The sequence below is a fragment of the Vombatus ursinus genome, unplaced genomic scaffold (genome assembly GCF_900497805.2).
Source record: "Vombatus ursinus unplaced genomic scaffold, bare-nosed wombat genome assembly UNPS02014807.1, whole genome shotgun sequence".
Classification (NCBI taxonomy): Eukaryota; Metazoa; Chordata; class Mammalia; order Diprotodontia; family Vombatidae; genus Vombatus; species Vombatus ursinus.
The window spans coordinates 61,144,354-61,172,294 of NW_020954585.1; the positions used below are offsets into that span (position 1 = coordinate 61,144,354).

Genomic DNA, 27,941 nt, shown 5'->3' on the forward strand with positions numbered 1-27,941 from the left:
GGGACTAAATGATTGAACCTGTAGGGATATGGCTAGTGGCAGAAAAGACAGGTGGTTTTAATAGTTAGTGCTAAAGATCATCTGAGGTGAGTTACCCATGTTTCTAACTAATAGGTTTTTTGTTTGTTTGTTTGTTTTTTAGGAAGTAGTGGGTTGAGGAGTAAAAAGGAAAGAACAAGTAGGTGATGGCACAATTAATTTCCTTTTCCTTTTGTCTCCTAAAGGCATATTTTCCCCTCTTGGCTGTCTTCATTTAACTAGATTTTATGTTGAGAAATGCCAGTGGGAAGCAATGCTGTATGATTTAACCAGGCCGCCAATTCCCCCCCCACCCCCACCATCCTAGGGGAGTGGGGTTTGGCTGCCCAAAGAGATGGTTACTTCTCTGAAGGCTGGATTTCCTAAGTCTAGATCTATCACTTCTCAATATTACACTTACAGCTCAGAGCACTCTTTGTCCTCTGCCCTACTAAACAATGTTCTTTCTTAAACTGGTTTTGGGAAGAAAAGTGTAGACATTTTATTGAAAGACTAAAGGCTCTGAGTATTTATCATTTCTTCTCTCATGTCTTGCACATATCTGCAAGGAGCTTATTGTGCCTAAAGGTACTCACCTGAATTCTCCAAGTAGAAAATAAGACAAAGGCTACAAAGGTAGAATAATTGTCTCTTTATTTGCTACATATGTCATAAGGGTCAGTGGTGAGGAGAACTCTTTAATCATTTTCTTCATCTTCTGCTCTGCCGTGTTCAGCAAAGCTCAGGAACACTTGTTCTAGTGTGATTTGACTGATGGAGTAGTCCTCCAATTTATATTCATCTTTTGCTTTCTCCAAAATACCAAATACCTTTGGGGCAGCAGATAGAATCAGATGTTAACAAAGTTCCCCAGAGAGCATCCTAGAGGAGACCTGGGCTCCCTATTCTTATGTAAATATTGGGAAAAAAAGGTAGGTAGGTTTTGGGTAGTAAGGGAAATAGCCAAATGGGAGCCAGAAAGGAGGAAGATCTCTTTTTACACCTCTTCATAGCCAAAAACTGTAACAAATGACTGGAAAAGAGTTTAACCTTTTTTTTGTGTGTCTTGGACCTCTTTGGCAATCTGTTGAAATTTACAGTCTTCTCAGAATGTTTTTTGTTTTTTGTTTTTTTTGTGAGGCATTTGGGGTTAAGTGATTTGTCCAGAGTCACACAGTTAGTAAATGTGAAGTGTCTGTGGCCAGATTTGAATTCAGATACTCCAGGGCCAGTGCTCTATCCATTGCACTACCTAGCTGCCCCCTTAAGAATAATGTTTTTAAAAATATAAAATAATACATATAGGATTACAAAAGAAAGGTTCTGCTCGTTTCCAACCTCAGTTTCTTAGAATAATCTATGTCTCCAGGCTACAAAACAACTAATATTTATATCATGCTTTAACATTTACAAACTACTTTCACACACACACTGTGAGGTAGGTAGAATATTATTCTCCCTTTTGGTTTTTCCATGCCAAGTCCAGTTTTCTTTCCACTACACCACGAAGATAAAAGGTCCCTAATGGACCTGAGCCTTCAGGTGCAGACTGTCAGTGCTTTACAGTGACATCCCCCATAAAGCTGGTTCTCACTTCTACTTTAAGGGGCATTAGTTTGTGTTGGCTCCCCACACTTACCTTTGCCCAGCTGAGGTTATCGGTGGGAATGTTGTAATGGACCATTCCTTGGTGTTCGTGCTTCAATGTTCTGCCTAAAATGGGGAGGAGACTCTTAGTGAGGGAAAGTGATGCAGAAGAGCTGTTTTCTGGTAAACTTATTTTTAAATTCAAAATAATTGTTACTGTCAAAACATATCAATGGAGGGATAACACAGGTATAGACATAGGCATGACTAGAAGGGTGTGCCTACACCCCCTGAAGTGCCATTGCCTGGGCCCCTGTTTTCCCTGAAAGGAACAGGAAGAGGAAGATGAAGAGTAATGGAAAAGAAGGATGCAGAATCTGCTGTCACACCTAGCATACCTTCTTTCCCATCTCCTATCACTCAGGTGTCTTCTGCCACTATCTCCTCCTTCACCCCTGTCTTATATGATGAAGTGGTCTTACTCCTTACCAAGGCTAATCCTACTTGTTCAAGTGATCCTATTCCATCCTATCTCCTCCAACAGACTGCGCCTCTGTCATCGTTACTTTCACTTATTTTCAGTCTCTCCCTGTTTACATGTCCTACTGCCTACAAATATGCCCATGTCTCCTTCTTCCTGAAAAACAAAACAAAACAAAACAAAAAAACTTTCCCTTGATCCTCCTGATCCTGCTAACTGCCCTATATCTCTTCTGTCTTTTATAAATAAACTCCTCGGAAAAGGCCAGCTACAATAGGTGCCTCTACTTTTCTCTCTTCTCACTCTCTTCTTAACCCCTAACAATTTGGCTTCCAACATTTTCATTCCAAGAAACTACTCTCTGCAAAGTTACTAATGATCTCTTTGCTGCCAAATCTCATGGCCTTTTCCCAATTCTTATTCTCCTTGACCTCTCTGCAGCCTTTGATACAGTTGATCACCTTGATTCTCTCTTTTCTATAGGTTTTTGGAACACAGAAGTGTTCTCCTTCTATAGTACTTCACTCAGTGATCTCATCAGCTCCCATGGATTTAATGACCATCACTATGCTAATGGTTCTCAAATCTACCTATCCTACCTGAAGCCCTCTGACCTCCAATCTTGCATGTCCAAAAAACTCATTTTTAAACTCAACATGTCCAAAAAAGAACTCATTATCTTTCTCTCTAAAACCTCCTTCCCTCCAACTTCCCTTATTAATGTAGAGAACTACACTATACTCCTAGTTACTCAGATATACAGTCTATATATACTTATACACATATATTATAAACACACATATACATACTATCCTATGTATACATATGACACTGTTACATAATCTCAATTGGGTCTACATGGCAGCAAAAGAATCCTTTTATACTGCTCCAATCAATTCACTACTTACTTGCCACAGTGGCTATTCCAAACCTTTCTTTTCTTTTGGGGGGGAGAGGGAGGTGAGGCAGTTGGGGTTAAGTGACTTGCCCAGGGTCACATAGCTAGTGTCCAGTGTCTGGTCTGAGGTGGGATTTGAACTCGAGTCCTCCTGATTCCAGGCCCAGTGTTCTATCCGCTGTGCCACCTAGCTGCCCCTATTCCAAACCTTTTTATTCCACTCTCTCCACCCTCTCAGTTGAAGATCTCACTTTATCTTTCACTGAAAAAAACTGAGGCTGCTGACAAGAGCTCCCGCTTTTCATCTCCTATTCTCACATTAATCAGAAATCTCCCTCTACTATCTCATATGAAGAGGTGGCTTTTCTCCTTGCTACAGCCATCCCCTTCTCCCCATATTTATCTTTCCCAACCTATCCCTTTCCTTCTTATCCAGCTAATTGTCCCTATTGTCATCCCCATTCTCTCTAATCTTTGGTCTCTCCTTCTAGACTGGTTACAAGTATGTTTACGTCTACACGCTCTAACCATCAGCACTAGCTGTTATGTCACGCTTCTCTCTGTGATTAAACTCTTTGAGAAAGCCATCTAGACTAGGAGCCTCTTCTTCCTCTCCCATCACTTGCTTTTAAATCTTCTGCCATTGGATTTTTGACCTTATCATTCCACTGAAACCAGTATCTCCAGAGTTACCAATGACCTCTTAATTGCTAAATCTGTAGCCTTTGACACTGCCAATCGTTTTTTCTTGAACACTCTCTCTTCTCTAGGTTTTATTGACACTTTTCTCTCCTCATCTACCTGCTCCTTTTCAGTCTTTTTTTTTTTTTCTTTTGATGGATCTTTGTTCAGATCACGTCCACTAACTGTGGGCCTCCCCCAAGGCTGTGTCCTGGGCCCTCTTCGCTTTTCTCTTTATACTCTCTCACTTGGTGATCTCATCACTTTCCATGGTTCAACCACCATCTCTAGGTCTATATATCCAGGCCTCATCTCTTTCCTGAGTTACAGTCTTGCATTACCCACTACTTTTTGACTATCTCAAATTGAATGTCAAGTAAGCACCTCAAATTCAACATATTCAAAACAGACCTTATAATCTTTCCTTTCAAACCCTGCCTCTCTTCCCAATGTCTTTAATACTGTCTAGCAAACAAACATCCTCCAAATCACACAGGCTTGCAACCTTGGTATTGTCTTCTAACTAGTGCTCACTCCACATATCCAGTCAGCTCTCAGATCTTGTTTTTACCTTCATAACCTCCCTGTAATATGTCCTCTTTTCTCCAGTCATATGACCACTGCCCTTGTACAGGCTCTCATCACTTTTTGCCTGTATTATTGCAAAGCTTGCTAGTTAGTCCTCCTGCATTGGCTTGCTCCTCACTATAATCCATCTTTCACTCAGCTGCCAAAGTGATTTTCTTAAAGTATAAGTCTAACCGTGTCACCTTTCTACTCGATAAACTCCAGTAGCTCGCTTTTACCTGCAAGACTGAATATAAGATTTTCTGTTCAGCATTTAAAGTCATCCACAGCCTGGCTTCTTGCATTTTACTCCCTTCCACAAATGATGACCCACCTACAGCTGGCTGGCTTGGTGCTCCCTACACATTTCCAGGCTGTGCCTTTTCACTGGCTATCCTTCATGGATGGAAGGCTTTTTCTCTTCTTATTCAACTCCTAGCTTCCCTGACTTCATTCAAGACTCAGCTCAAATCCTGTCTTGTATAGTAGGCCTTTCCTCCCCCACTCCCAGTTCCTTCCCTCCAAAATCACCTATTTACAGTGAATATATCTTGCATTTGTATGACTATTTGCAGATAGTCTCTTCTATTACAATGGGAGCTCCACAAGAGCAAGGATTCTGTTTTTGCCTTTCTTTGTATCCCCAGGGCGTAGCATGGTGCCTGGCATACAGTAAGGGCTTGTTGACTGAATGAATGAATGACTGTGTCAAAAAAAAGCTAATACAATTTTAGGCTACGTTGAGAGGCAAAGTGTCCAGTATGTGGTGCTTGGGTAACTGTGCTCAGACCCAATTCCAAGACCTTATTTCTCTCTATCCTCAAAACACTATCCGTAGCAGTTTCTCCCTAGCTCGAGGACATTGTACCTAGCAATTACTCATGAATGGGCCCCAGCAAAACACTTATCTCTCTTCCTGGTACAGTAACAAACTGCACCTGTAGGAATTATTAGTTTGAACTGGCGTTGTACTGGCTCATAAAGATATTTGGTACATACCGGATCATCTACACCAACTCTTTACCTCATTATATGCATCCTGGACTCCTCATTAAGTGTATCCTAGAATTAATACATACATATGTACACACATACATACACACTCCCTACATCTATCTTGTCAAATAAGACTTTGATTAGTGGTAGACTGGACAATCCTTAGTCAGCCCTGACTGGTAATTAACGTAGTGACATAGCAAACCTAAAAACCACACCTCTCTGTGGCGCCCCCCACCACCCTCCTTGGTCTTTTCCTGGTGAACTCTGAGTAAAACACCTGCACAGTAGATACAAAACGTTTCTTTAAGAACTGACCACTCCTTAACCACTTCCTAATCCCACCGAGTCACCTAATTAGCATACTAGGCACATTTTACTATAGTTTTTCCTATATAAACTTTAACTGTACCCCTCTAAGGTTGCAGGTTCCTTAAGAACTTTTGCCCGCTGAATAGAGTAAAATTAACCTTTGCCAACTTGACTTAAAGACTGCTTGAGTCCATGAATTCTTTCCAGATGACTGTGTCCTGTACTTTGGTCCTTGAGGGGTCCCTAAACCCCTCAAACTGTATCACCAGGACTAAGATGATGATAGTTGCTTTGTACTTTGGCTGGTCAGGCCACATCGACATACTTTGTTCATTCCTAGGTTCTACTTTCTAGGAAGGATGTTAATCTGGTGGAAAATATCCACAGGAGGGTGATATTATTATGGTGAAAAACCTCAAGATCATGTCATGAGAAGGCTGGCTGAACAAACTGGATATGTTTAGCCTGGAGAAGAGAAGAATTAGGGAGGGTATGAACACTTTCTTAAAATATCTGATGGGTTACCATGTAAAAAAAGGTAAGATTTGTTTTGCTCTACAAGGCAGAATTAAGAATAATGAGTGGAAGCTAAAGAGTGGCAAATTTAGGCTTGGAAAAAAATTCCTAACAATTAGAGCCTTTAAAAAGTAAAATACAGGGCAGCTAGGTGGCACAGTGGATAGAGCACCAGCCCTGGATTCAGGAGGACCTGAGTTCAAATCCAGCCTCAGACACATAACACTTACTAGCTGTGTGACCTTGGGCAAGTCACTTAACCCCATTGCCTAGCTTAAAAAAAAAAAAAAGTAGAATGCCTTTCTTTCATCTCTAACCAATTGTCCCTCTACTGGCTCCTTCTAAATTGGTTACAAGCACATGACCAAAATTTCCAGTTTCCTTTCCTCCTCCCTTGCAAATTGCCCTGGATGTCCTCTAGCAAAATCTGGATGACCAATTCAATTCTACAAGCTTTTATAATGCAAATTGCCATCTATGCTACAGTATGTTAGGCACAGTTCTAGGTGACAGTGATACAAAAACAACAAAAAAATAATCCCTGCTCTTACATTTTATCAGGGGAAATAACATACCCATATAAGTAAATATGAAATATACAAAGGATTTTTTGAGGGGGGTAGGGCACAGATATATTATAACAGTTAACATTTATATAGTGCTTACTATGTGCCAGGCACTATGGTAAGCACTTTACAATTATTACTTCATTAGATTCTCACTATAACCTGGGATTTAGGTGCTATTATTTTCCCAATTTTACAGATGAGGAAATTGAAGCACAGGTTAAGTGATTTGCCAACAGTCATAAAGTTACTGAGTATCTGAACCCAGATTTGAGTTTGTTAACAATAGAACAGGGGGTCCAGAGGACCCAATAGAAAAAAGGAATAGAGATATTGGAGGGATGGGGCTGAAATAGAGTTAGGGATGGAGTTCTTCCTAGGCAGCCTACAGAGCCATGGGAAATTAGAGTGTTATGCTTGTCATAGTAGTAAAAAGCAATGTTGATTTGATTATCAATGGTTGAGAAAGGTAAAAAAAAAAAAAGTGGGGTATGGTAGAAACAGGGCAAGGATCATTTGCCAGGCATATTTTAGAGGAATTTTTTGTTCAAGGATAGGTTGGACTAGATAATATCTGAACTGCTGAGATTCTTTTCATATTCTGGACATCAAGCATTTTCTCTGGAAGGAAATGCCTTCGTCATCACCCTTTGCAGTGGAGGTTGCTATTTTTCTCATGCTTTCTAGAAAAAACCACCAAACTCTTTGTTCCTCAGTACTATTTCCTGGATCCTCCCTTTGTTACTACCATTTAGCAAACTTGCCTTCTTTGAGGTTTGGTCCATATCATTGAGGCCATATTCTTGTTCTTATAACCTCGCACTTTCAAGTCAATCTTCTTTCTCAAGGAATTTAGAACCTTTCTTTACATAATAACCCCTACTCTAAAACTTGGGGATGTCGTCATGCATGTTAATGTTTCTCTGAATATCTTAGCCTTCCTCATCAACTTCTTCGACTCCAATCACCTATATGTACCTACCCCTCACAGGGTTCTTGTGAAGTTCAAAGTACTCTATAAATTTTATAGAACTATATAAATGTCAGTTATTGTTATTACTTTATCTTTATACCACCTAGACAGACAGGGATGGTCATACATTATAAAATTTCAATATCATCTATAACTGTGCTATGATCTTGAATTCTGAAATTTTCTTTTATGAGAATAACTTCTTGTCCTTTAATTTTCTGCCTCTAATTCATTCTTCCTAAACTATTTTTCATCTTCATGGCAAATTCTAGCCCTCCAATCTTTCCTTGTTTTCCTAGTCCACCACTACTCCTGCTTTGATCTCACTTTCCTGCTTCAGAATCTTAACCTTATATTTAACCCACTCAAATATATATTGTCCTCTACCCTTGAATCCCTTCATCCTTTGTCTGTAGTAGCCTTGGGAGAAGGTATAAAAGCATATTGACTTCATTAGGGAGAAATTCATGTTATCTGATCTCAAATAGATTCACAATGCTGCACAGAAATCTTTTCATTCTTTCTTGATTGATTATCCAACCCATTCTCTTTGGTGATTATTTCAAACCTCTCTTCTGAAACCTCCAACCCTGCTCCCCCCTCAGTAGAAAGCTCTGTTTTATTGAGAAAATTGAGATAAATCAATGTGGGTTCCTTCATATCCCCTAATTCCACATTTCAAAATGTCTACATATGCACCCACAACTACTTGTCCTTTAATTTATGAAAGTGGTGGCTCTTCTCTTTAACTCTTCAACTTGTGCTCTCAATATTGTACTTTCCTGTTTCCCCCAGGTGTTTCTATCACTTATCCCCTTCCCCACCCCATTTTTAATCTCTCCCTATCTATTGATGCCTAAAAATATGCTTGGTTCTACTCTGTCATTTGCACTTTGTGCTACCATCCTCACAAGCTAATCTTTTATATCTTCCCCTCCTTTAATTACCAGAATCCTAGAATGTTTATGCTTACTGATTCCATTCTTTTGCCACCAATTTGGTTCTCAGCCCCTTGTAGTTTGGCTTGTTATTTCATCACTCAGATGAAACTGTTCTTTTCAAGGTTACCAATGCTCAGGGTTATGAAGCTATTAAGTGTCTGAGATTGGATTTGAACTCAGGTTTTCTGGACTACACACTAAGCACCCCATCCACTGCAATACCCACTTCCCTACAGACAGCTAGTTAAGTGCCTTAACATCCCATCCTGTCTCTCACTCTTGAAATTCAATCTTCTGCTAAGCTGATTCTTCTTGTTGTTGAGTCATTTCAGTTGTGTTCAACTCTTCATGACCCCATTTGGGATTTTCTTGGCAAAGATATCAGAGTGGTTTGCCATTTCCCTCTCCAGCTCATTTTCCAGATGAGAAAACTGAGACAAATAGGATTTAAGTGACTTGCCCAGGGTCATACAGCTAGTAAATGTCTGAGGCTAGATTTGAACTCAGGAAGATGAGTCTTTCTGAATCCAAGCCTGGCCCTCTATCCACTGCACCACTTAGATGCCCAGCTAATTCTTCCACCACAATATTTCTGACCTCCATTTTTTCCTCTCTACCCATGTAGGTGTAATCCTAGTTTGGGTCCTCAACATCTCTCATATGGACTATTGTGACAGCATCCCAACTGGTCTCCCTGTTTCTAATCTTTTACCTCTCTAATCGCCATTTACATAGCTGCCCAAAACATCTACTCTATCTACCTGCAGCCTTATTTCATGCTACTCCCTTTTATAAACTCCATGTTCCAGCCAAATTTCACTCCTAGCAGTTCTCTGAACTCAACATTCTGCCTCCCACACTGGAGCATTTATAAGGACCATCTGCTGTATCTGGAATGGTTCTTAATCTTCACCTTTCACAATCCTGAGCTTCCTTCAAGCTTCAGCTTAGGTACTGCCCCTTACCTCACCTCCCTCCAGTGAAGTCTTCCCTGGGCCCTTTCTTTATTAGCTTTCTCACTCCTGAAGTTACTTTGTATTTTACCTATTTGTCTTTATGTTCTACCAGAACTCTACCATTACAGACTCAACTTGAAGGGACTATTTTGTCTTTGTTTTCCATTCACCTAAGTGACTTGCACATAAAGCATACACTTAAATGTTTGTTGAATTGAATGACATTTTATCTTAAACCACCTCTTAGAGGAGAACTAATTAATGACACTGGTTTCCTACCTGCTTCTTACTGTTAGGTTGTGGGTAGCAGAAGTACAAGGTAGACTGGAAAAGGCCAGGAAAGTAGCTTATTGAAGCCAGGGGAGCAAGGCAGATAGTGTAGTATATGGGCAAATGGTCACATATTTAGGTTCCATTACTATAGATGCAGGGGGTTGTGTAAGTATATTTATTCCAGGGGATGACATTGAGACCAGAATCTGGTACGTAAGATGAAGGTGTAGACAGCATAGAAAGTGTAGAACTGACCAGGCAAGCTGGGATGAGTGATCAGAGATTCAGAAAGAGGTAGAGGACTGCAACTAAAAGTGGTGTCAGACAAAGGGCATGGCCCAGGGTCCAAAACAAGTATAAGAGAATAGGTGAAGAATGTCTAGAAAAAGAGGCTAGAAACAGTATCTCAAGGTCTGGAACAAGAGAGCAGATCTACACAAAAGTATAACTGTGTCATAACTAATGATCTTTCATATGAGGCTGTCTTCCCTCTGTTTCAGTTTTAAGTACCTTTTTTAGTGTTGCTTCTATAGTGATTCCCAGGGTCTATTATAACTGGCTCATAAACAATAGCAGTATCTTTTATATTAAATACCATTATCCTATAAAATATAGTTTGGATTATTTTTCCCTCGATCCATTTATTCCCTTTACTTTATCCACACCAAAACTGATTTGTCATTTTCCCCATTCAATCTTGAAAGTCTTACATATAGCCTAGTGCATGATTCTATTTCCTACTCCATGCATAGAACATTGTGATGTGCCATAATAATGAAAGATTAGTATGTTGGTGCATAAATCATCTAATTTTTTTCATACCCATGACCTACAGGCTCTTTGTTTAAGAAGAGAAAAGAGGAGGGGCAGCTAGGTGGTACAGTGGATAAAGCACCAGCCCTGGAGTCAGGAGGATCTGAGTTCAAATCCAGCCTCAGACACTAGACACTTACTAGCTGTGTGACTCTGGGCAAGTCACTTAACCTCAACTGCCTCACCAAAAAGAAAAAAAAAAGAAGGGAAAAGAGGGTCCATCAGTTCTAATTCTCTTTCCCCAAACATACTTTGGCTATGCAGAACTTGCAAGGCTAGTTGGCAGAAGGGAACCTTAAAAACAATAATTAGTTGATGCCAAAGAAGGATTGGTAAGAATGTCACCAAGGAGCTTTGCTTTTTCATCATAGGACAGGGCAATAACATGTATCATTAAAAGGGCTAAACTGGGAAGGTTTCTACTCAAGCTTTCATACCTGGAAAGGTTAAATTGATGAAGTCCTTGAAACGTTCCATATCAGAATCTGTACTATCACTCTTCATCTTGGCTATCAAGGTATATCCACTGCCAAACTTGTTCTTGAGATACTGTGGACTTCCTAGACACTTCAGCTTCCCAGCCACCATGATGGCCAGTCTGGTGCACAAGGCCTCGCATTCCTCCATGCTGGGGAGACAAGGGACAAGAGCTGGAGATGTCCCTCCTTGTAGGGTAAAGGCTATGGTCTAGATAAAGCTAAGATTTTGTATACCATCCCTGGAGAGGCCTGTCCTGGTATTGCAAGTGCTCAGGGCCCAGGGTATGTCTGGGGAATAGAGAAGATCAAAGGGTCATAGGATTACAAAATTTATAGCTGAAGGATTTTAGAAATCATCTAGTCCAGTCCCCTCATTTTGAGGAAACTCAAAGTGTTTAATATATAATAGAAGCAGATGCCCCAAATCACTGTGGGAGCTTTCATCTATCAGTCTCCCTCTATCTTTCTACCCTAAATTCTAAGGGTTCCAAAGACCACCCAAGTAGCCAACATTTAAGGGATTCTAGGATGTTCCCTTTGGCAAAATTAGCTACTGGGAGGCCTTGTTCCCATTAACCTCTAAGACTCAGAGTTACTGATTTGAGTTCCCAGCCCCAACAAAGCCCTGCTGTCCCTACTACAGTTCCCCCCACATCCCTGACCAAGCTGTGGGCCACACCTGTGGGAGGTTATGACAATGGCCTTGCCGGACTCACGAATCCGCATCACTGTATCCCAGAGTAGGCGCCGAGCCATAGGGTCCATGCCTGTAGAAGGCTCGTCCAAGAAGATGACTGAAGGCCTTCCAATTAGGGAAATACCAGTGCTTAGCTTACGCTTGTTGCCACCACTCCATGAAGAAGGAAGCAAATAAAGAAAGAAAAAAAGGCCATAAACAGCAGTAATTTATAGAATATAATTCAGAGATAATCAAAGTCCTAAGTAGCACACTGACAAATATTGTGAATCTAAAAAAAAAGGTAACAAATCCCAATGCAGACTTTTGATTTAAAGATAATTTCAATATATGCCCAAGAAGGGAGTCATGTCCTCTTACCTGGCCCTGGGCAGTAGGATCTGTGGCACTAAATTTATATATGTTTTATCTATATAGGCAACCCAGATCATCCCTACTGCTGGCATTTGGGCCACAACAGTCTTTTTGGCTGATTGCTCCTTTAGCATAGTCATCGTCTCTAAGTATCACAAAGGACAGGGTCTGAGCCACTCAAGCTATGATGCTGATATCCTTTTCTTCTATACTCCAGGTCAATAAGGAGGTACGTCCACGGAAGGAACCCTGATCATAGCATCAAAATCATCAATAGCAGCTAGGATCTGAGATGGATCTGTTGTTTCTAGCAGGGGCCAATCAATGGAGAGCAAAGTTAAAATAGCGGTTTCTGATCAAGTCCCTAAGAACAGATCTCTACTGCCTCACTGCTGTCATGGAGTTTCTGGTGGAAGATTTGACTTTGTGAATGATGACAAAATCTATATGGTAATATCCTAAGCCTATTGATTAGGAATCTCCTGTGCCCTTCTGATTCTGTTTCTAAGGGTTATAGTTACAGAAAAGAAGGACTAGGGAAGGACAGCATCTCACCTTAGGTTCCTAATGAGCTTGTCTGCATTGGTTTCAAGGAGCAATGACTTCAGCATGTTTTTCACATAACGATCGATGTGATTTTCAGGAATCCCCCACAATCGAGCATACATATACATTATTTCTCTTCCTGTCATGTAGTCTAGCAGAGCATCAAATTGAGGACAGTAACTGATTCGTCGCTGTACCTGAAATAAGAGTTCAGTGCCCCAGGAAACGGTTTCAGTCAAAGGATGGGACTGAAAAAAAAATGCTTTTTCTCTGGGTACTTGTTCTCTATATATAGGACATGGAGTTCCTTCTACTGGTTGGTATCTCTAATTAATGAGATTTATTCCTCTACAATATCCCTGCTAATATCAGGGCTAAAGGTTCTCTGCATCTAGAGCCTACTGGAATAAACTGGTCCTGTGGACCTTTTTACCTGGATTCGATTAAACCAGTTCCTGAACACTTGCTATGCTCAGTGCTGTGGGGGGAATACATAAGAAATAAAATATGTGGCACAATAAGGATGACAGGACATTTGAGCCATGAAGGTGATAAGGCAGCAGCTATGGGAAAAAAAGCCCTTGGGACTGTACTAGCCACTCTTCTTCATGATGAAGCTGACTGCAATTGGACTGTAAAAGCTAGGAGAAGCAGGGTTTCTTTGGCTCATCGCACTGTTTTTTCAGGGCTCTTTATTTTTGGAGTAGGAAAAGAGAGAACATAGTGCAGCAATGTGACTGTGGGTGTCTGGTGTTTTTGAACAGCAATATCAATGTGTCTGTGATAAGGATTCTGAAAGATAGAGATGAGGGAGGACATACCAGACTTGGAGGTGGCCTGTGAGGATGCAGAACAGTAGAAGATGGAATGTGGAGTTTGTGAAATATCTTGTAATCTAGTTTGGGCAACAGTGTAGGTGAAGTAGTACTGAATAAGGCTGAAAAGAATAAGTTGGTCCCAGATGGTTGAGAGCCTCAAATAAATATATACTCAGTGCCTACTACAATGTAAATGACGAGAACAATTCAATCAAAACTGAATGCTGCAAAATTAAAATGATCAAGAGATATGAAAAAGCACCTTTCTCCCATTTCTTTTGCAGAAGTTGGGGAAACTATTGGTATGGAGAGGTTTGCATATTACCCTCAAAGCAAATCAGAAAGGGATGAGAACTTGAAGTTATGTAGTGGCTATATGATGGCTGAGAGAAGTGATATCAGAGATGATAGAGGGAAAATTTTAAAAAAAATTGTTAAATGATTGTATATGGGAGTGTGGGCAAGGGACAAGTCAAAGATGATTCTAAGATGGTGAATCTGGGGAACTGGAAGGTTTCACAGAGAGAAAGGAGTTTAGTGGAACAGTATGTTTAGCTCCCTAAATGAAATTAATTGGCTTTGGTTTGGATGTGTTAAATTTGGGATATTACCAGATGATATCTAGTAGGCAGTTTGTGATGTAAGATAAGAGTTGAGGAGCAAGATGAAGGCTAGCCACATAGGTAATGAAGTGATCTGTATAGATATGATACTTGAATCCATAGGAGAAGAGGAGATGACTAAGGGAAAGACATTCTGAGTTGAAGGAATTTGCCTAGGATCACAGAGTTAATAAGTGTCTGAGGCAAGATTGGAACCTAGATCTTTCTGATCCCAGGCCCAATATCCTATTTGAACTCTAATGAGTTAATAACCACTTTTTTCTTTCCAGGATCAAAGTGAAGTCATAGACAATATACTAGTCAAATTTGCCATTCCAAAAGATTTCACCTCATACAGCAATTTCCAATGCTTGCAATTAAATGAGGATGAAATTGTCTCTTAAGTTAACATAAATGCTAATGGGTATTAGGCTTGTTTTATATTAGTAGGGTAATATAATCACTAAATAGCCATCTTTCTATTTGACCCAGAGATTACAATGATAAGCATATAACCTCAAGAAGGTTAATGACAAAAAAAAGGCCTCACATACAAAAAAGTATTTATAGCAGCTCTTTTGTAATAGCAAAGAAGTGGAACTAAAGTACATAATCACTGATTAGAGAATGGCTAAATAAGTTATGGTACATGAGTATAACAGAATATTATTGTGTTGTAAGAAACAATAAATATGATGAATACATAAAACTGTGGAAAGACATCTTATACCAAGTAAAGAAAGCAGAATCAAGGAAAAAATATATACTCAGTGCCTACTACAGTGTAAATGACAAGAACAATTCAATCAAAACTGAATGCTACAAAATTAAAATGATCAAGAGATATGAAAAAGCACCTTTCTCCCATTTCTTTTGCAGAAGTTGGGGAAACTATTGGTATGGAGCACTGTTGTCTAACTTTTTAGATATCAGGGTTAGTCTTAATTAACTGTTTTCCCCTTTTTAAATTCTTTGTTACAAAGGATTTTCCTCAGGGAGAGAAGAAGAGAAGGATGGAAATATGTTGGGAAATGTAGGTGAAATAAAAATCAGTTATCAATACAATTTTTCAAAAAATTTAAAAATCCATATTTTGTGTCCATTAGAAAAACAAAGTTTTTCTAAAAGATTAAAACTAAATTTAAAAAAAATTCTAGTTTATTTAGTTCATATTGATAGATCAAATCTTTTCATTATACCAAATCAAATATTTATGATACAAATGAGCAATCACAAAAATAAAAGTGATATTATGGCTAAATAACAATTTATCACAATTTACATTTAGGTCATAGTGCAAATAATATTTGGGCAGGAATTATATCTTAGTAGCAGGCATAGGACTTTGTTAGACAAGTGCCCAGCCTTTCTAGGTTACTATTGTATATTTGCAACAATTTCCCCTCCAGAAAGGGAAATATTTCAAACAAAGCAATAATGAAACCAAATGATATAAAATCATTACACATTGTATCAAGTCCATGATTTTAATCTTTCCTGGGGTGTGCTTCCCATGCTGAGTCTTGGGAAGGAATGGATAGAGTGATACTGACAAAAGGGAAGAGGTAGAAATTTTTTTGCCAATAGAATTGTACAATTTTTTTGTAGACCCTACTGTTTTCAAGCTATGATATGAATTTAGGATCAAATCAAGTCTCAGTAAACTGCTATTGAATTATCAGCCTGTCACTGTGGTGGGGCAGATATCTTCAGCTTATAGGAAAGAAATTGTTCAGACCTAAATGTATAAATTAATAAAATCCTTGTAGCCTTTTAGATACAATTAATCTGAAACTTTAAAGTCCAAGAGCCAATTTTCTTTATCATCCTATTTGTAGGACTATCAAATGTACATTAAAAGTATACACATATTTCTCTCAATCATTTTTAGTCTTTAAAACACAAGACATTTTCTATTTGCACAGAAACTACTTCTCACAGTGAGAGGCTGTTAAGATCTTTTTTGGTTTTATTTTACAATATCTTGATTTCTCATAAAGTCGCTAGCTTCCATTTGCTCCATTCTAATTTTTAAGGAAGTGTTTTCTTCAGTGAGCTTTTAGACTTCCTTTTCCATTTGTCCAATTCTGCTTTTTAAGGCATTCTTCTCCTCATTGGCTTTTTGGACCTCTTTTGCCATTTGGGTTAGGCTATTTTTTTAAGGTGTTATTTTCTTCAGTATTTTTGGGTCTCCTTTAGTAAGCTGTTGACTTGTTTTTCATGTTTTTCTTGCATCACTCTCATTTCTCTTCCCAGTTTTTCCTCTACTTCTCTTACTTGCTTCTCAAAATCCTTTTTGAACTCTTCCACGGCCTGGGACCAATTCATATTTTTCTTGGAAGCTTTGGATGTAGGAGCTTTGACTTTGTTGTCTTCTTCTGGTTGTATGTTTTGATCTTCTTTGTCACCAAAGAAAGATTCTATGGTCTGACTCTTTTTGCACAGTTTGTTCATGATCCCAGCCAATTACTTGAGTTATAAACTCTTTGTTAAGGTAGGGGTCTCCTTCCATTGTGGAGAATGTACTGTTCCCAAGCTTCAGGGGTTTTGTGCAGCTGTTTTCAGAGATACTTCTAGATACCTGTAAATTTTCAGTTTTTCCAAGGTGGTACAATCAAGGGTGAGGTGTTTACTCCTTTCCTGGCCTGGGCTCTGGTCTATGAGTGACCACAAGCACTCTTTTCTGCCTTGGAACTGTGAGGAGGATTCCTTCTCCACTGCCATTACAAGCTCCACCATGCCAGCACTCCTCCTTGCCTCAGGACCGCGACCCAGATCCAAGCACAGGCAAAGCAAGATAATCCTTCCTCACCACCAGCAAAGAGATCCCTGCAATCCCCCTCTGATCAGCCACTTGATTTTCCCCTCTGTCTGTGGGCTGAGAGCTCTGGAAGCAGCCGCCACCCTGGGGCTGGGACCTAGCTTCTCTCTCACTGAGGTCACAGACTTTTCCTACTGACCTATGTTGTCTTTGGTGTTGGTGGGTTGAGAAGTCTGGAAACCACCACAGCTGTCCGTGATTCAGTCCTCTGAGGCCTGATCTTTGCCTGCGTTATTGACTGAGTGACATAGTCAGATCACTAGAGTCAGGATAGTCTTTTTATTATTTTTACTATCATGGGCATCATCAGACATATCTGGTGAAGATATAGCTCAGTTTTTTGATTATAGAAGCAGACTTTTATTATGTAACTGCATACTCAAACTCCCCCTCTATTCTACCATCCCTGGCCAGGGATATTTCAGATTTCACTATGCGTTGATGATCTCATTTTCATCAAATCTTGTTGCTTAAACTTTCCTGCAAACCATGTTAATTATGAAGCACCTACTACATACCTTTCCAAATGCTGGAAATTCAAACACAGAAATAAAATATTATTTGTGCTCTAGAAACTTACTCTTTACCAATCACTCATACTTTTGGGGATTTCAATCTGCACACAAAGATGAGTCCATTTCCTTCATCATTGAGAGAACTGTATAAAATGGAACTGACCATTTTACAAGGTAATAAGTGCTCATTATCAGAAGTATTTAAACACATTCTGGAGAATCCAACTGTCAGTGATTCTGTAAAAGGAGAATCATATATTATGTGGAAGATTTAGTCTTCTACAGTCCCTTCTAATACTCTATGAAACAGCTATGTTAATCTGAGAAAAGAAAACTATGGTGGGGATAGTGGTGGGAAAGGGCAGTGTAGGATAGTCATTTTCAAATGGTTGAAGGGCTTTATATGGAAGAGGGATTAGATATTCTTTCTAATAATTCTTTCTGGGAAGGCAGAAATAGGAACAATAGGCAGAAGTTACAGAGAAGCAAATTTCAGTTCAATATAAGGAAAAACTTTCTGAATAAGTAGAAGTCCAAAAATGAGCTCCACTGAGCCACAATAAGCTCCTTGTCCTTCGAGATGTTCAAGCAGAGAGTGTATGAATATCTACTGGGAAATGGTAGAGGAGATTCATGCATTTGGCAGATTAGATGACTTTCAATGTCCTTTCCAACTTGAAGATTTTATGAACTGGAAATCCTTAGCCTAGAGGAGACTTAGGGGGAACAGAATAGCTGTCTTTAAGTATGTAAATATATATTATGTGGAAGAAGGATGAGGTATTTTAAACATTTTTTTGTGGCTCCAGAAAGCAGAACAACTACTAATATGTTAAAATTACAAAAAAATGGATTTTGGCTATAGAAAAGGCCATCTCTTACTCTACTTGATTAAGTCTAAACAGATTACCCCAATAATATGATCCTTTTGGGGGACTGAGGTCAGGAATAGTTTAGCATAGCACCAACTGGTTTGACATGAAGGAGAGTTAACAATTAACTCCCTTTCTTTCTGTAAATTACTTTAATTTGTTTATCTGTATACATATTGTTTAGATAGATCTCCTGTGGCAGACTTATGGAAGTCTATATATATCGAGGGCTCTTGTGATAGTCCCAATAAAAGGTGATAAGGGTCTGAACTAGATAGTAACTATCTGAATAGAGAGAAAGGGGCATGTTATGAAGGTAGAAATGACAAGATTTTTTAATGGATTGTATATGTGGGGTGAATCCAAGTGTGGACTGAAATGTATATATACTTGCACATATATATATGACTACATACAATAGTCACAAAGGAAAAACAGACAAAGATAGGTTAAAATTTGCAACATTGAAATGCACTAGTCACACATATGGATTGCTTGAGTTGAGTACATGTTGTATTTCCCACTCCTACCCCTGGAGAATGTAAGCTCATTGTAAGGGGGATGGGGAGGAGGGGACTTTTTTTTGTTATTTTTTTTATCTCCAGTGTCTGGCATAGTGCCTTGCACACAAGCGCTTAATAAATGCTCACTGAATTGTTTGGTGAACATAAGACATTTGGAGCTATGTTGACATAAAGTTCATTATGGGTAATTAGAGGTTATGGAGTAAGTAAATTAGGAGAGAGTCTTATATCATATAAGTGGAACTCATGGACAAGGGTCTCCATTCTTGATCAGCTTGGAGAATAGGTCCTTACTGGCACACATGGGGCTCATTAAGGTAATAAAAGCGCTGTGGTTTTACTTTTAAAATACTCTATGTTGGCTCCATCTATTCGTACTGACCTGAGTACACCTATCTATTTATATATTTCATTTATATATTTCATCCTTTTATGGATTTATGGTCTTTTGCTATGAGTACTGTTTTTTTTAGATTATTATTATTTTTTTTGAGTACTGTTTTTCCATGCAGAATGAGACCCATACATACCTTGACATTCTGTTTGATTCTTGTCCATATTCTTTCATAAATCCTCTAATAGAAGCCATCAAAATTACTAGATACTGCTTCCTCTGGTTATTTTAATATTTTGTACAGATCAGTGCAACCCAAACTATCTTGCTGTTATATCTTCTTCTTGTATGTGACAAACCTTTCTTTTCCATTCAAGATTGTCTTCTATACCACTTCATGTGTAAAAAGTCATCTTTGTTAATATACTGTAGCCTACATTTACCTACCATGTGTCTTTCCATTACCCTTTGGGTCACCTGCCTTTTTTTTTTTTTTAGGCAATTGGGGTTAAGTGACTTGCCCGGGGTCACACAGCTAGCAAGTGTCAAATGTTTGGTCTGAGGCTGGATTTGAACTCAGGTCCTCCTGACTTCAAGGCCATGTTCTATCCACTGCATCACCTAGCTGCCCCCACACCTGCCATTTTGATCTTTGAAAACTGAATTTGGAAACTAAATCTGTACTGGATACAGATTTAATAAGATAAATGACATCTGAGATCCCTTGTAACAGATTTTGAAGTATAGGTAAGATTTGGTTAGCCGGAAAGGAGGGGATTGGTTGTACCAGGAAAAAAATTTGGAGACATAGGGAGCTCACCAGCCTGGTTATCACAGAATATTTTCACATATGAGGTGACAACTATACCTCCAGGTGGCCTAAAATATAACATTTTGATTGTATAAGACCCTTAAGCTCAAGCTGTGTACTGAAAGTTATTGTCATACAACCCTTTATCACTTTTTTCAATAACCAACATTAGTAATTAAGCAGCCACATCTGCTTGAATTTCAGAAACTACATTGTGAGGTCTGTTACCTATGCTGCAGATGTTTCTCTATGAGGAATACAAGTCAGTGATGAACGCCTCTTTTTCTCCCCCTACTCCAGGAGACTCAAGAAGATGCACTCTACTTAGAGGTTACTTTTATTTTACCAACATATCTTTGCTTAACTGCTTCCATAAGTAACCCCAGTACCTTCTTCTTATGAACCCAGATCTTCCATTGTGGTTTCCAACCCCATATGTCTCAGGAAATCATTTCATTTTGGATCCTAGTAGTAGTACCTTACCGTTTTGATATTCTTGTTGATGCTATGGCCATCGAAATATGCATCCCCACTGGTTATAGTTTCATCTCCAGTTAACATTTTGAATGTGGTGGTTTTCCCAGCTCCATTGAAACCAAGTAGCCCAAAGCATTCTCCTTTCATGACTGCAAAAGAGATACTGTCCACAGCCAGGATGGGTATCCACCGATAATATACCTGAGAAAACCCAGAGAATATAATACTGAAGAAATAATGCCTGTAAGTCAAGAACAGCAACTACAGACAGTAGTCTTCCACTTTCCACGTTCAAAGGTGGGTACAAAAAAGGTTCTCCTTTTTTGCATAGTCTACTTCTCTACCCTAAAGGGAGAACAGATGCAGATTTCAAAGATCTGCTATATTGACATGCTTCTTTTATGCCCCTGGTTAATAGAGCCCAGGACAACTTTGACCACTGACTAGTTTTACCTTCATTAGGTCTTTAAGAATCAGTGGACTCTCCACGATTGGAATTGATTCTTCAGGATAGTCTTGAATTTTCTTCCTCTCATTTGACACATCAGTATCCTCTGGTGGCTCTTTTGCTGCATTCATCTCTTGTGTCTACATTCCAAAGACAAGGAACAAAGATGTGGACATCTTTCAGGGATCTTGGCCAGAGTTAGCTGGTGGGGGACAGTTGTAGGAAAGGACAGGAAGGGAGACATACATGAAGATGCTAACATAGATGTATCAACTTACATACTGATTATCCTTCAAACACCCTAGCTTCCCAGTTTTTCAATCTACTCATTTCCCATGACCTATTTCTCCATACCATTGATCTCTACTTCCTTCCTCAATGAATTTAGTACCTTGAGACTTAATGATACTCCCCTTAAACTTGATAATTTCGCAGTTTCTCATTACTTATTGTTCCATCCCACCTTAACTACATATAGAAATGTTCATACCCTTAACCATACTATCACCCATAAATTTCATAACTCTGAAGTTCCTTTATCTGATCATAATCTTTTATCATTCTGTGTTTCCCAGTTTATTCTCACCATGATCTCCAATCCTTCTACCCTCTAAGTTCTTTCTCAGGCCATCACCTTTGCAAGAGCTATACTTTCCTCCCCTGACCACCCTGACCCCTCAGTTATCCAGTTCAATTATTCATTATTATTTATACTCCACTATCGTTCCCCTTTGTTCTATTACTGATCATGCCTTGCCAAACCCCAATCTTTGCTGCTATTCAACTAAATGGCACTGGAGAAAATCATGTTGAAACCCCTTTGACTGGTAGCACTGCATAATCTCAACTGGGCCCTCACTGTAGCAATACAATCCTTTTATTGCTTCCTAATCAATTCACTATCCTATCACCAGGAAGACTATTCTAAACCTTTTTATATTTCCTTAAGTCTCCTATGGTACATGCTCCTCCCCCTTCTCAGAAGACTGCCTCATACTTCACTGAAAAAATTGAGGCCATTTGTTGAGAGCTCTCTTTCTGCTCATCTCACGTCACTTAGTGGTCTTCCACTACTATTTTTTCCTTCATCACCATATCACAGGAAGAGATGGCCCTTTTTCCCTAAGACAAATCCTTCTACATGCATCCTGGACATCAATCCATCCTCTCTTCCCTCAGCAGATTGCCCTACTCCACTTACTAATTTTCAGTCTCTCTATATCTACTGCCTGCTTCTCATCTACCTATAAATATACCCACGTTTCTCCCACCCTTAAAAGAAAAAAAACCCCTCACCTGATTGACCCAATCCTACTAGCTATCATCATATATCTCTTTCAGTTCTTGGTTAAACTCCTTGAGAAATCCTTCTAAATCACAACCTCCAATTCCTCTCCTCTCTTGTTAAGTAGTTTTTTAGTTATGTCCGACTTTTCCTGACCCCATTTAGGATTTTCTTGGCAGAGATACTGGAGTGGTTTGCCATTTCCTTCTCCAGATAATTTTATAGATAAGGAAACTGAGGGTTAAGTGACTTGCCCAGAGTCACACAGCTATTATGTGTCTGAGGTCGAATTTGAACACAAGTCTTCCAGACTCCAGGAACAGGTCGCTATCCACTGTGCCACCCAGATCAGCCTGACTGCCACTGTGTGGGTCAGGAGGGTGGCCGCTGCCCGGCTTGGGGTTGCTGGGGGAACCGCGTGCACTTCAGGGGAGACACCTCGCCCTTGGGCTCCTTGGGCCTGGCCAAGAAGCCTGCCACAGTCGGGGCGATCCACCTGAAGGGATCGGCTCACCCCGAACCCTGGGTCCTGACTGCACAGACCAACGGCTCGGAAGGGCGACCCTGAAACTTGGAACCCCTGGCTCTGATTCCTTCCCGGCTCCCCTACCCCCACCCCCAGCCGGGGTGGATGTGGGTAGGAGAGTAGCTGGGGGAAGAGGGGGAAGAGGGGGAAGAGGGGGAAGAGGTGACTCCCCCACCCCCCCACACACACCATGGTTCACAGCTGCCTGGGTTCGGCCAGCGCTGGGTGTCACGGGGGAGGCCAGGGGAACTGAGGGGAAAGACCCCAGAGGTGGAGCAGCGGTGCCCTATCCAGCCACAGCGCGCGCCTATCCCGGCTTGCATCCTCAGCCCGACCATTCCAGCCCTCAGAGCCAATTACCTACATTGTTACCACATGCCAGAAGCGTTCACCTGCCACGGACACTGGTACCGCCCAGCACGAGATTTACACCCTGGCCCCCGGCTTTTCTGGGGCCAAGCAAGAGCTCACCGGATGCCGCTGGAACTGCTCATCTCTCACTCTCTTCTGAACCCTATGAATTCTGGCTTCCAATTTCATTCATTTGAAACTGCTACTTTCAAAGTTACCAGTGATCTCTTACTGACAAACCTAATGGCCATTTCTCAATCCTATTCCTTCTTGATCTCTCCATCTTCTGTAACTGTTAATCAATCTCTTCTCCCGAGTACCTCTGTCTTTAGGTTTTGGTGACAAGTACTCCCTCCTAGTTCACTTCCTACCTATCTGACCACACCTTCTCAGGCTCTTGCTGGATCCCTTTTTCTTGGTCACACCTATTAACCTTAGGTGTCCCTCAAGGGTCTATCCTGGGTCCTCTCTTTTCTTCCTCTATATAACCTAGCTTTTTTAGCTGATTGCCTTCCATGGATTAAATGATCATCTCCATGCTGATGATTCTATATCTATTTATCCAGTCCTCACCTCCCAGCTTTCATCACCAACTGCCATCACCAACACCTTGATCTAGATATCCTGTAGGCATCTCAAAATCAACATGTCCAAAACAGAACTTTTTATATCTTTCCTTAAGCACCATTCTCTCTTCATACCTGGACTAAAAAAAATAGCTTGCTGGGTGGTCTTACTGCCTCAAATCTTTGCCCACTCTAGTCTTTCCTCCACCCAGCTGCCAATTGTGATCTTCCTTTAGGAAAGACCATAACTTCTCAACCCAGTAAACTTCAGTGGCTCTCTGTTACCTCTAGGATTAAATATAAAATCCTGTTTGACTTTTAAAGTCCTTCACAACTTGGGCCCTTCCTACTTTTCCAGTGTTCATACACTTTGCTCTTTTTCACATATTCCCTTATCCAGCAACACTGGTTTTTTTGTTTTTCCTCACCCACAACACTCATCTCCTGGCTCCCTATCTTTTCACTGACTATTCTCTTCATGCTTGGAATACTATCCCTCCTCCTTTCCTCCTTTTAGTTTCTCTGGCTTCCTCCAAGACTCAGCTCAAATTCCACCTTATGCCTCCTGTCTCATCTTTCCCACATCCCCTCCAACATTTTTACATAATTGTTTGCATGTTGTCTCTCCCTTTAGAATTGATTTCCTTGAAGACAGAGATTATGTTTTTACCTTTTTATGTATCCTAAATAATTAGCATAATATCTTGCACATAATAAGAGCTTAATAAACACTTGTTGTTAATGCTGCTGATGATGGGAAACTCTGAAAAGGCTTTAAGGAAGACTTCCCATCTATCACCTCAGATCTGAGGTTTAAAATAAATTGTCCTCCAGGTCTGGAAAGTGGGCTCATGCTGACTTGACCAAGGAATACCTATTCTGCTAGAAATGGAAACTTTATAGGAAATTACAGGCACACTAATAATTTTTTATAAAAATAACAAAATGACCTGGAGCTCTGAGAATGGTGAACTGAAGTAGGAGGAATTTGGAAAAATCTTCTTTACTGGTTTGGCCCTAGAGCTCCAGTGAGCTCCATAATTTAGAATGAATCTCAAAGGAAAGTTCTCTTTCCTGCCTAGGTAATGGATGATTATAAGAAATAAGCTTTATATTTAAATGGATCAATAAGCCTTGATTAAGTGCATGGTTTGATTTTACAGGCTCTATTGTTATATCATATACCCCATGGAAGTTCAGGGAATGTTGGGTAATAAAATACACACGAGTGAGTGACCATGCTGGTCCAAAGGAGTGAGAAAACAGACCAAGGTCAATTCTTCTGTGATATCTTCTATTTTTCTCCTTCCTGGGGTACCACAGACCTAGAGCATTACATGTCTCTTTGCCCACTTCCTTCTGTGTCAAACAAGACTCATGTTCGCTTTTGTGGAAAGGCATTTTGATGAAAGATGTTCAGCCAATCAAGGCTTTGAGCACAAAGCTTGGCTTCTGAAAGAATGGCCTTGGACAATATGGACAATGGACCCAGGCTCTCTTTGGTTGTCATATTCCTCACTGTGGCTTATCTTCTTTATTCCTCATAACAAGTCATAAGCATTAGGTGCTAGTCTTGGTGTTTAGATAGCAATAAAAAATACTATGGGCATGAGGATACAATGAAGATACAAAGCAAAGACAATTACAGGTACACAGAGTTATATACTGAGACCATTATCTTATGAGAGAAGTTTCGCTTGGATCTCTTGCATGTGGAGGCCTCACTGAAGTTCCCTTTCACTCTATAGCACTTATATTCTATACCACACAGATGAGCACTTAATTACAGACTGCCTTTTATTGTTTTATGTGGAAGGAGTGTAAGCCATGGGTTTAGATGGTTGGTTGTTCCTGGATATATTACTTCTCTGGGCCTCAGTTTCCTCATCTGTAAAACTTTACTATCTACTTCACAAGGTTGTTGTCATGAAAGTCCTTTATAAACCTTAAAGTGCTATGAAAGAGTTATTTTTATTGTCTTCTCCCAAAAGATTATCTCAGCTTCTGTTGGGTTATAGCTGTATGTTCTTCAAGGACTGGTGCTAGGTTTTTGTCAATTTTTTTTCATATTCCCCACAGTAACTAGTAGGCACTTAGCAAGAATTTATTAGTTTCTAGATACCTTTGCCCAGCCATTTTTCCCCATTACTTTCCCAAGCTAGGTCTCTAACATAAGGGCCATTGTCCATTATACTTTGACCCTGAATCCCTAAGAAATCTGCTTTATATTTAAACTTCTTGATTATACCCCTAATCTAGGAGGAGCTGTCCTCAAGCAGGAGATCTTTCTGGTTCTCCCATTTCTATCCCCAGTCCCACTAGAGTTACACTCCTAGTTATTGGCTACCTGAGCAGTCAGAATTTTCAAGTTTTTTCAGGTTGTACTGAACTTACTGTTACTTCTTTTTCTGTTTTCTGTTCCCCCTTAGAAGCCTACTTTTCCTTTTGGTTTACTGCTTACTGAAACTCTAAATAATTTATTCCTCCTGGGTAGTATCAGTGGCATTTATCATTTACTTATAGCTGTCATTAAAGTACAAGCCTGAACAGTACCCATACACAGTGATAGACACTGTGGACCAGCTTAGCTAAGTTTATAGAGGCTCATTTCATTACCAGAAAGTTCACAGCCAGGAAATGAAATCTGTCAGTCATAGAAACAAAGTCATAGAGAGGTTGTGACCTATATTAAAGGAGGGAGTACCCATGATGATGATATCGTAGATCATGGAAGTAAGAAGTTAAGCAATAGAAGTCTAAAGTCCTTCCTCATATTCTTCCTCTGTCCCACACTCTCCCCCCACTCCACTCCCTGCCCTGGCAAAAAAAGCGGTACATGAGATGTTGTATTACTCTGAGACAAAAGTTCAGACAGTTACAGAGTTATATAAGGCAAAAGTAATTTAGCAAATCCATTAACTAGAATAAAGCTAAAGAAACTAGTCTAGGGAGTGAAGGACAGAAAATTGTCAGCTTAATATGTCTATATATATATGTTTTATTTTAAACTATGAACATTATTTTTTGTCAGTATTATGTCTATTTGAATGCATAAAAAAGGTCAATGGATTTGGAGTTGGAGGACCTAGGTTCAATTCTTGCCTTGGTCACTTACTTTGCCTCTGTTCCTTCATCTGAAAAATGAGGGGTTTATACTGTGGCCTTCAAGGTCCCTGCCCAGCTCTAAAGAAATGATTTTATGATACTATAAAGTATCACAGTTGTATTTTGATTACTCGGAGAAATCCCTGACTGCTGGGACATGTGTCAGTCTCTCCTTCCACTTGATGGCAGCTAACAGATACCATACAGGTGCCAGTACAATGGGAGAAAAATTCCATGTTCTGTGAGAAATCTTACAGAAAATGTTATATTCCTAAATAACATGCTTAGTCACTTACCTTATACCAATTTGTGTAGCATCGAAAGAATATATAGCGACTCAATTTATTTCTCAACTTCCAGACTTGGCTCTCAATAAGAAGAAGCATGAGAAGGAAAATGAGGCCTGAGATAGCCATTGAGGCAATATATTTTCCAATCCCATGACCCATCCATGAATAAATATTCGTCTCATAGTTAATACCTGAGGATAACAAAAAGAGATGTACTCATTATGGGGTGATCTGATTTCTTTCTTTCTTATCTACTCTATTTGGAAAGGTTCTTTTATCACAAATGTTTCCTTTAATTTTTTAAAGTTGTGATGATCATGCTACATGAGCTATAATAAACATGGAAGATTGGACAACATTTAGCATGATAGTCTAACAAAGGAAAAAATGTCAAGAGCATATTTAATAAAATGATAGTATGGCATAGTGATAAATGTGCTTGACTTGGAGACTGGGCAGGTCTTTTTATTCTACCTCAGATATATGTCACAGGCAATTAGCTTAACCCCTCAGCATGAGGGTAATAATGACAATATTTACACTAACTACCTCATGGGGCTGTTAAGAGGAAAATGCTTTACAAATCTTAAAATGCAACATAAATGTAAATTTTGATCATTATCTTTGCTGTGGTATTACATAGTTGTAAGACAAATGGTAAACAATTAACTTAAATATAATCTAATTTTCAGTTTTTCTCTTGTTTGGTTACTATAACGAGTTATCAATGTCAATAGTTTTTCCTGGTGCTATGTACAGTTTAATCACCACATATCTTTCTCACCCATTTACACACAGATACAGGTACACATTAAAAAAAAAGTCCTGGATCTTACTCCTTAATATCTGGGACTCCTGACTGAGTCATGGATACATCCTGTTCTTCCAGAGATCTGGTTATTTCCTTTCTAGCATCTGTGATGCTTGCCTCAACTTCCCTTG

The 27,941-nt window shown here is 39.6% G+C and overlaps 1 protein-coding gene across 1 annotated transcript in view; it reads right to left on the reverse strand.

Annotated features, from left to right (window-relative positions):
- Window positions 1-716: 716 nt before the first annotated feature.
- Window positions 717-27,941, reverse strand: part of LOC114052190 (ATP-binding cassette sub-family A member 3-like) — a 193,544-nt gene continuing 166,319 nt past the window's right edge. The window contains exons 24-32 of the mRNA XM_027874667.1: window positions 27,006-27,190; window positions 24,208-24,228; window positions 20,882-20,989; window positions 20,435-20,629; window positions 12,664-12,851; window positions 11,737-11,907; window positions 11,016-11,206; window positions 1,658-1,731; window positions 717-848 (exon numbers count right to left, since the gene is read on the reverse strand). Of these exons, the coding sequence (XP_027730468.1) occupies window positions 717-848; window positions 1,658-1,731; window positions 11,016-11,206; window positions 11,737-11,907; window positions 12,664-12,851; window positions 20,435-20,629; window positions 20,882-20,989; window positions 24,208-24,228; window positions 27,006-27,190 (1,265 nt within the window). The remainder of the gene's footprint in view (window positions 849-1,657; window positions 1,732-11,015; window positions 11,207-11,736; window positions 11,908-12,663; window positions 12,852-20,434; window positions 20,630-20,881; window positions 20,990-24,207; window positions 24,229-27,005; window positions 27,191-27,941) is intronic.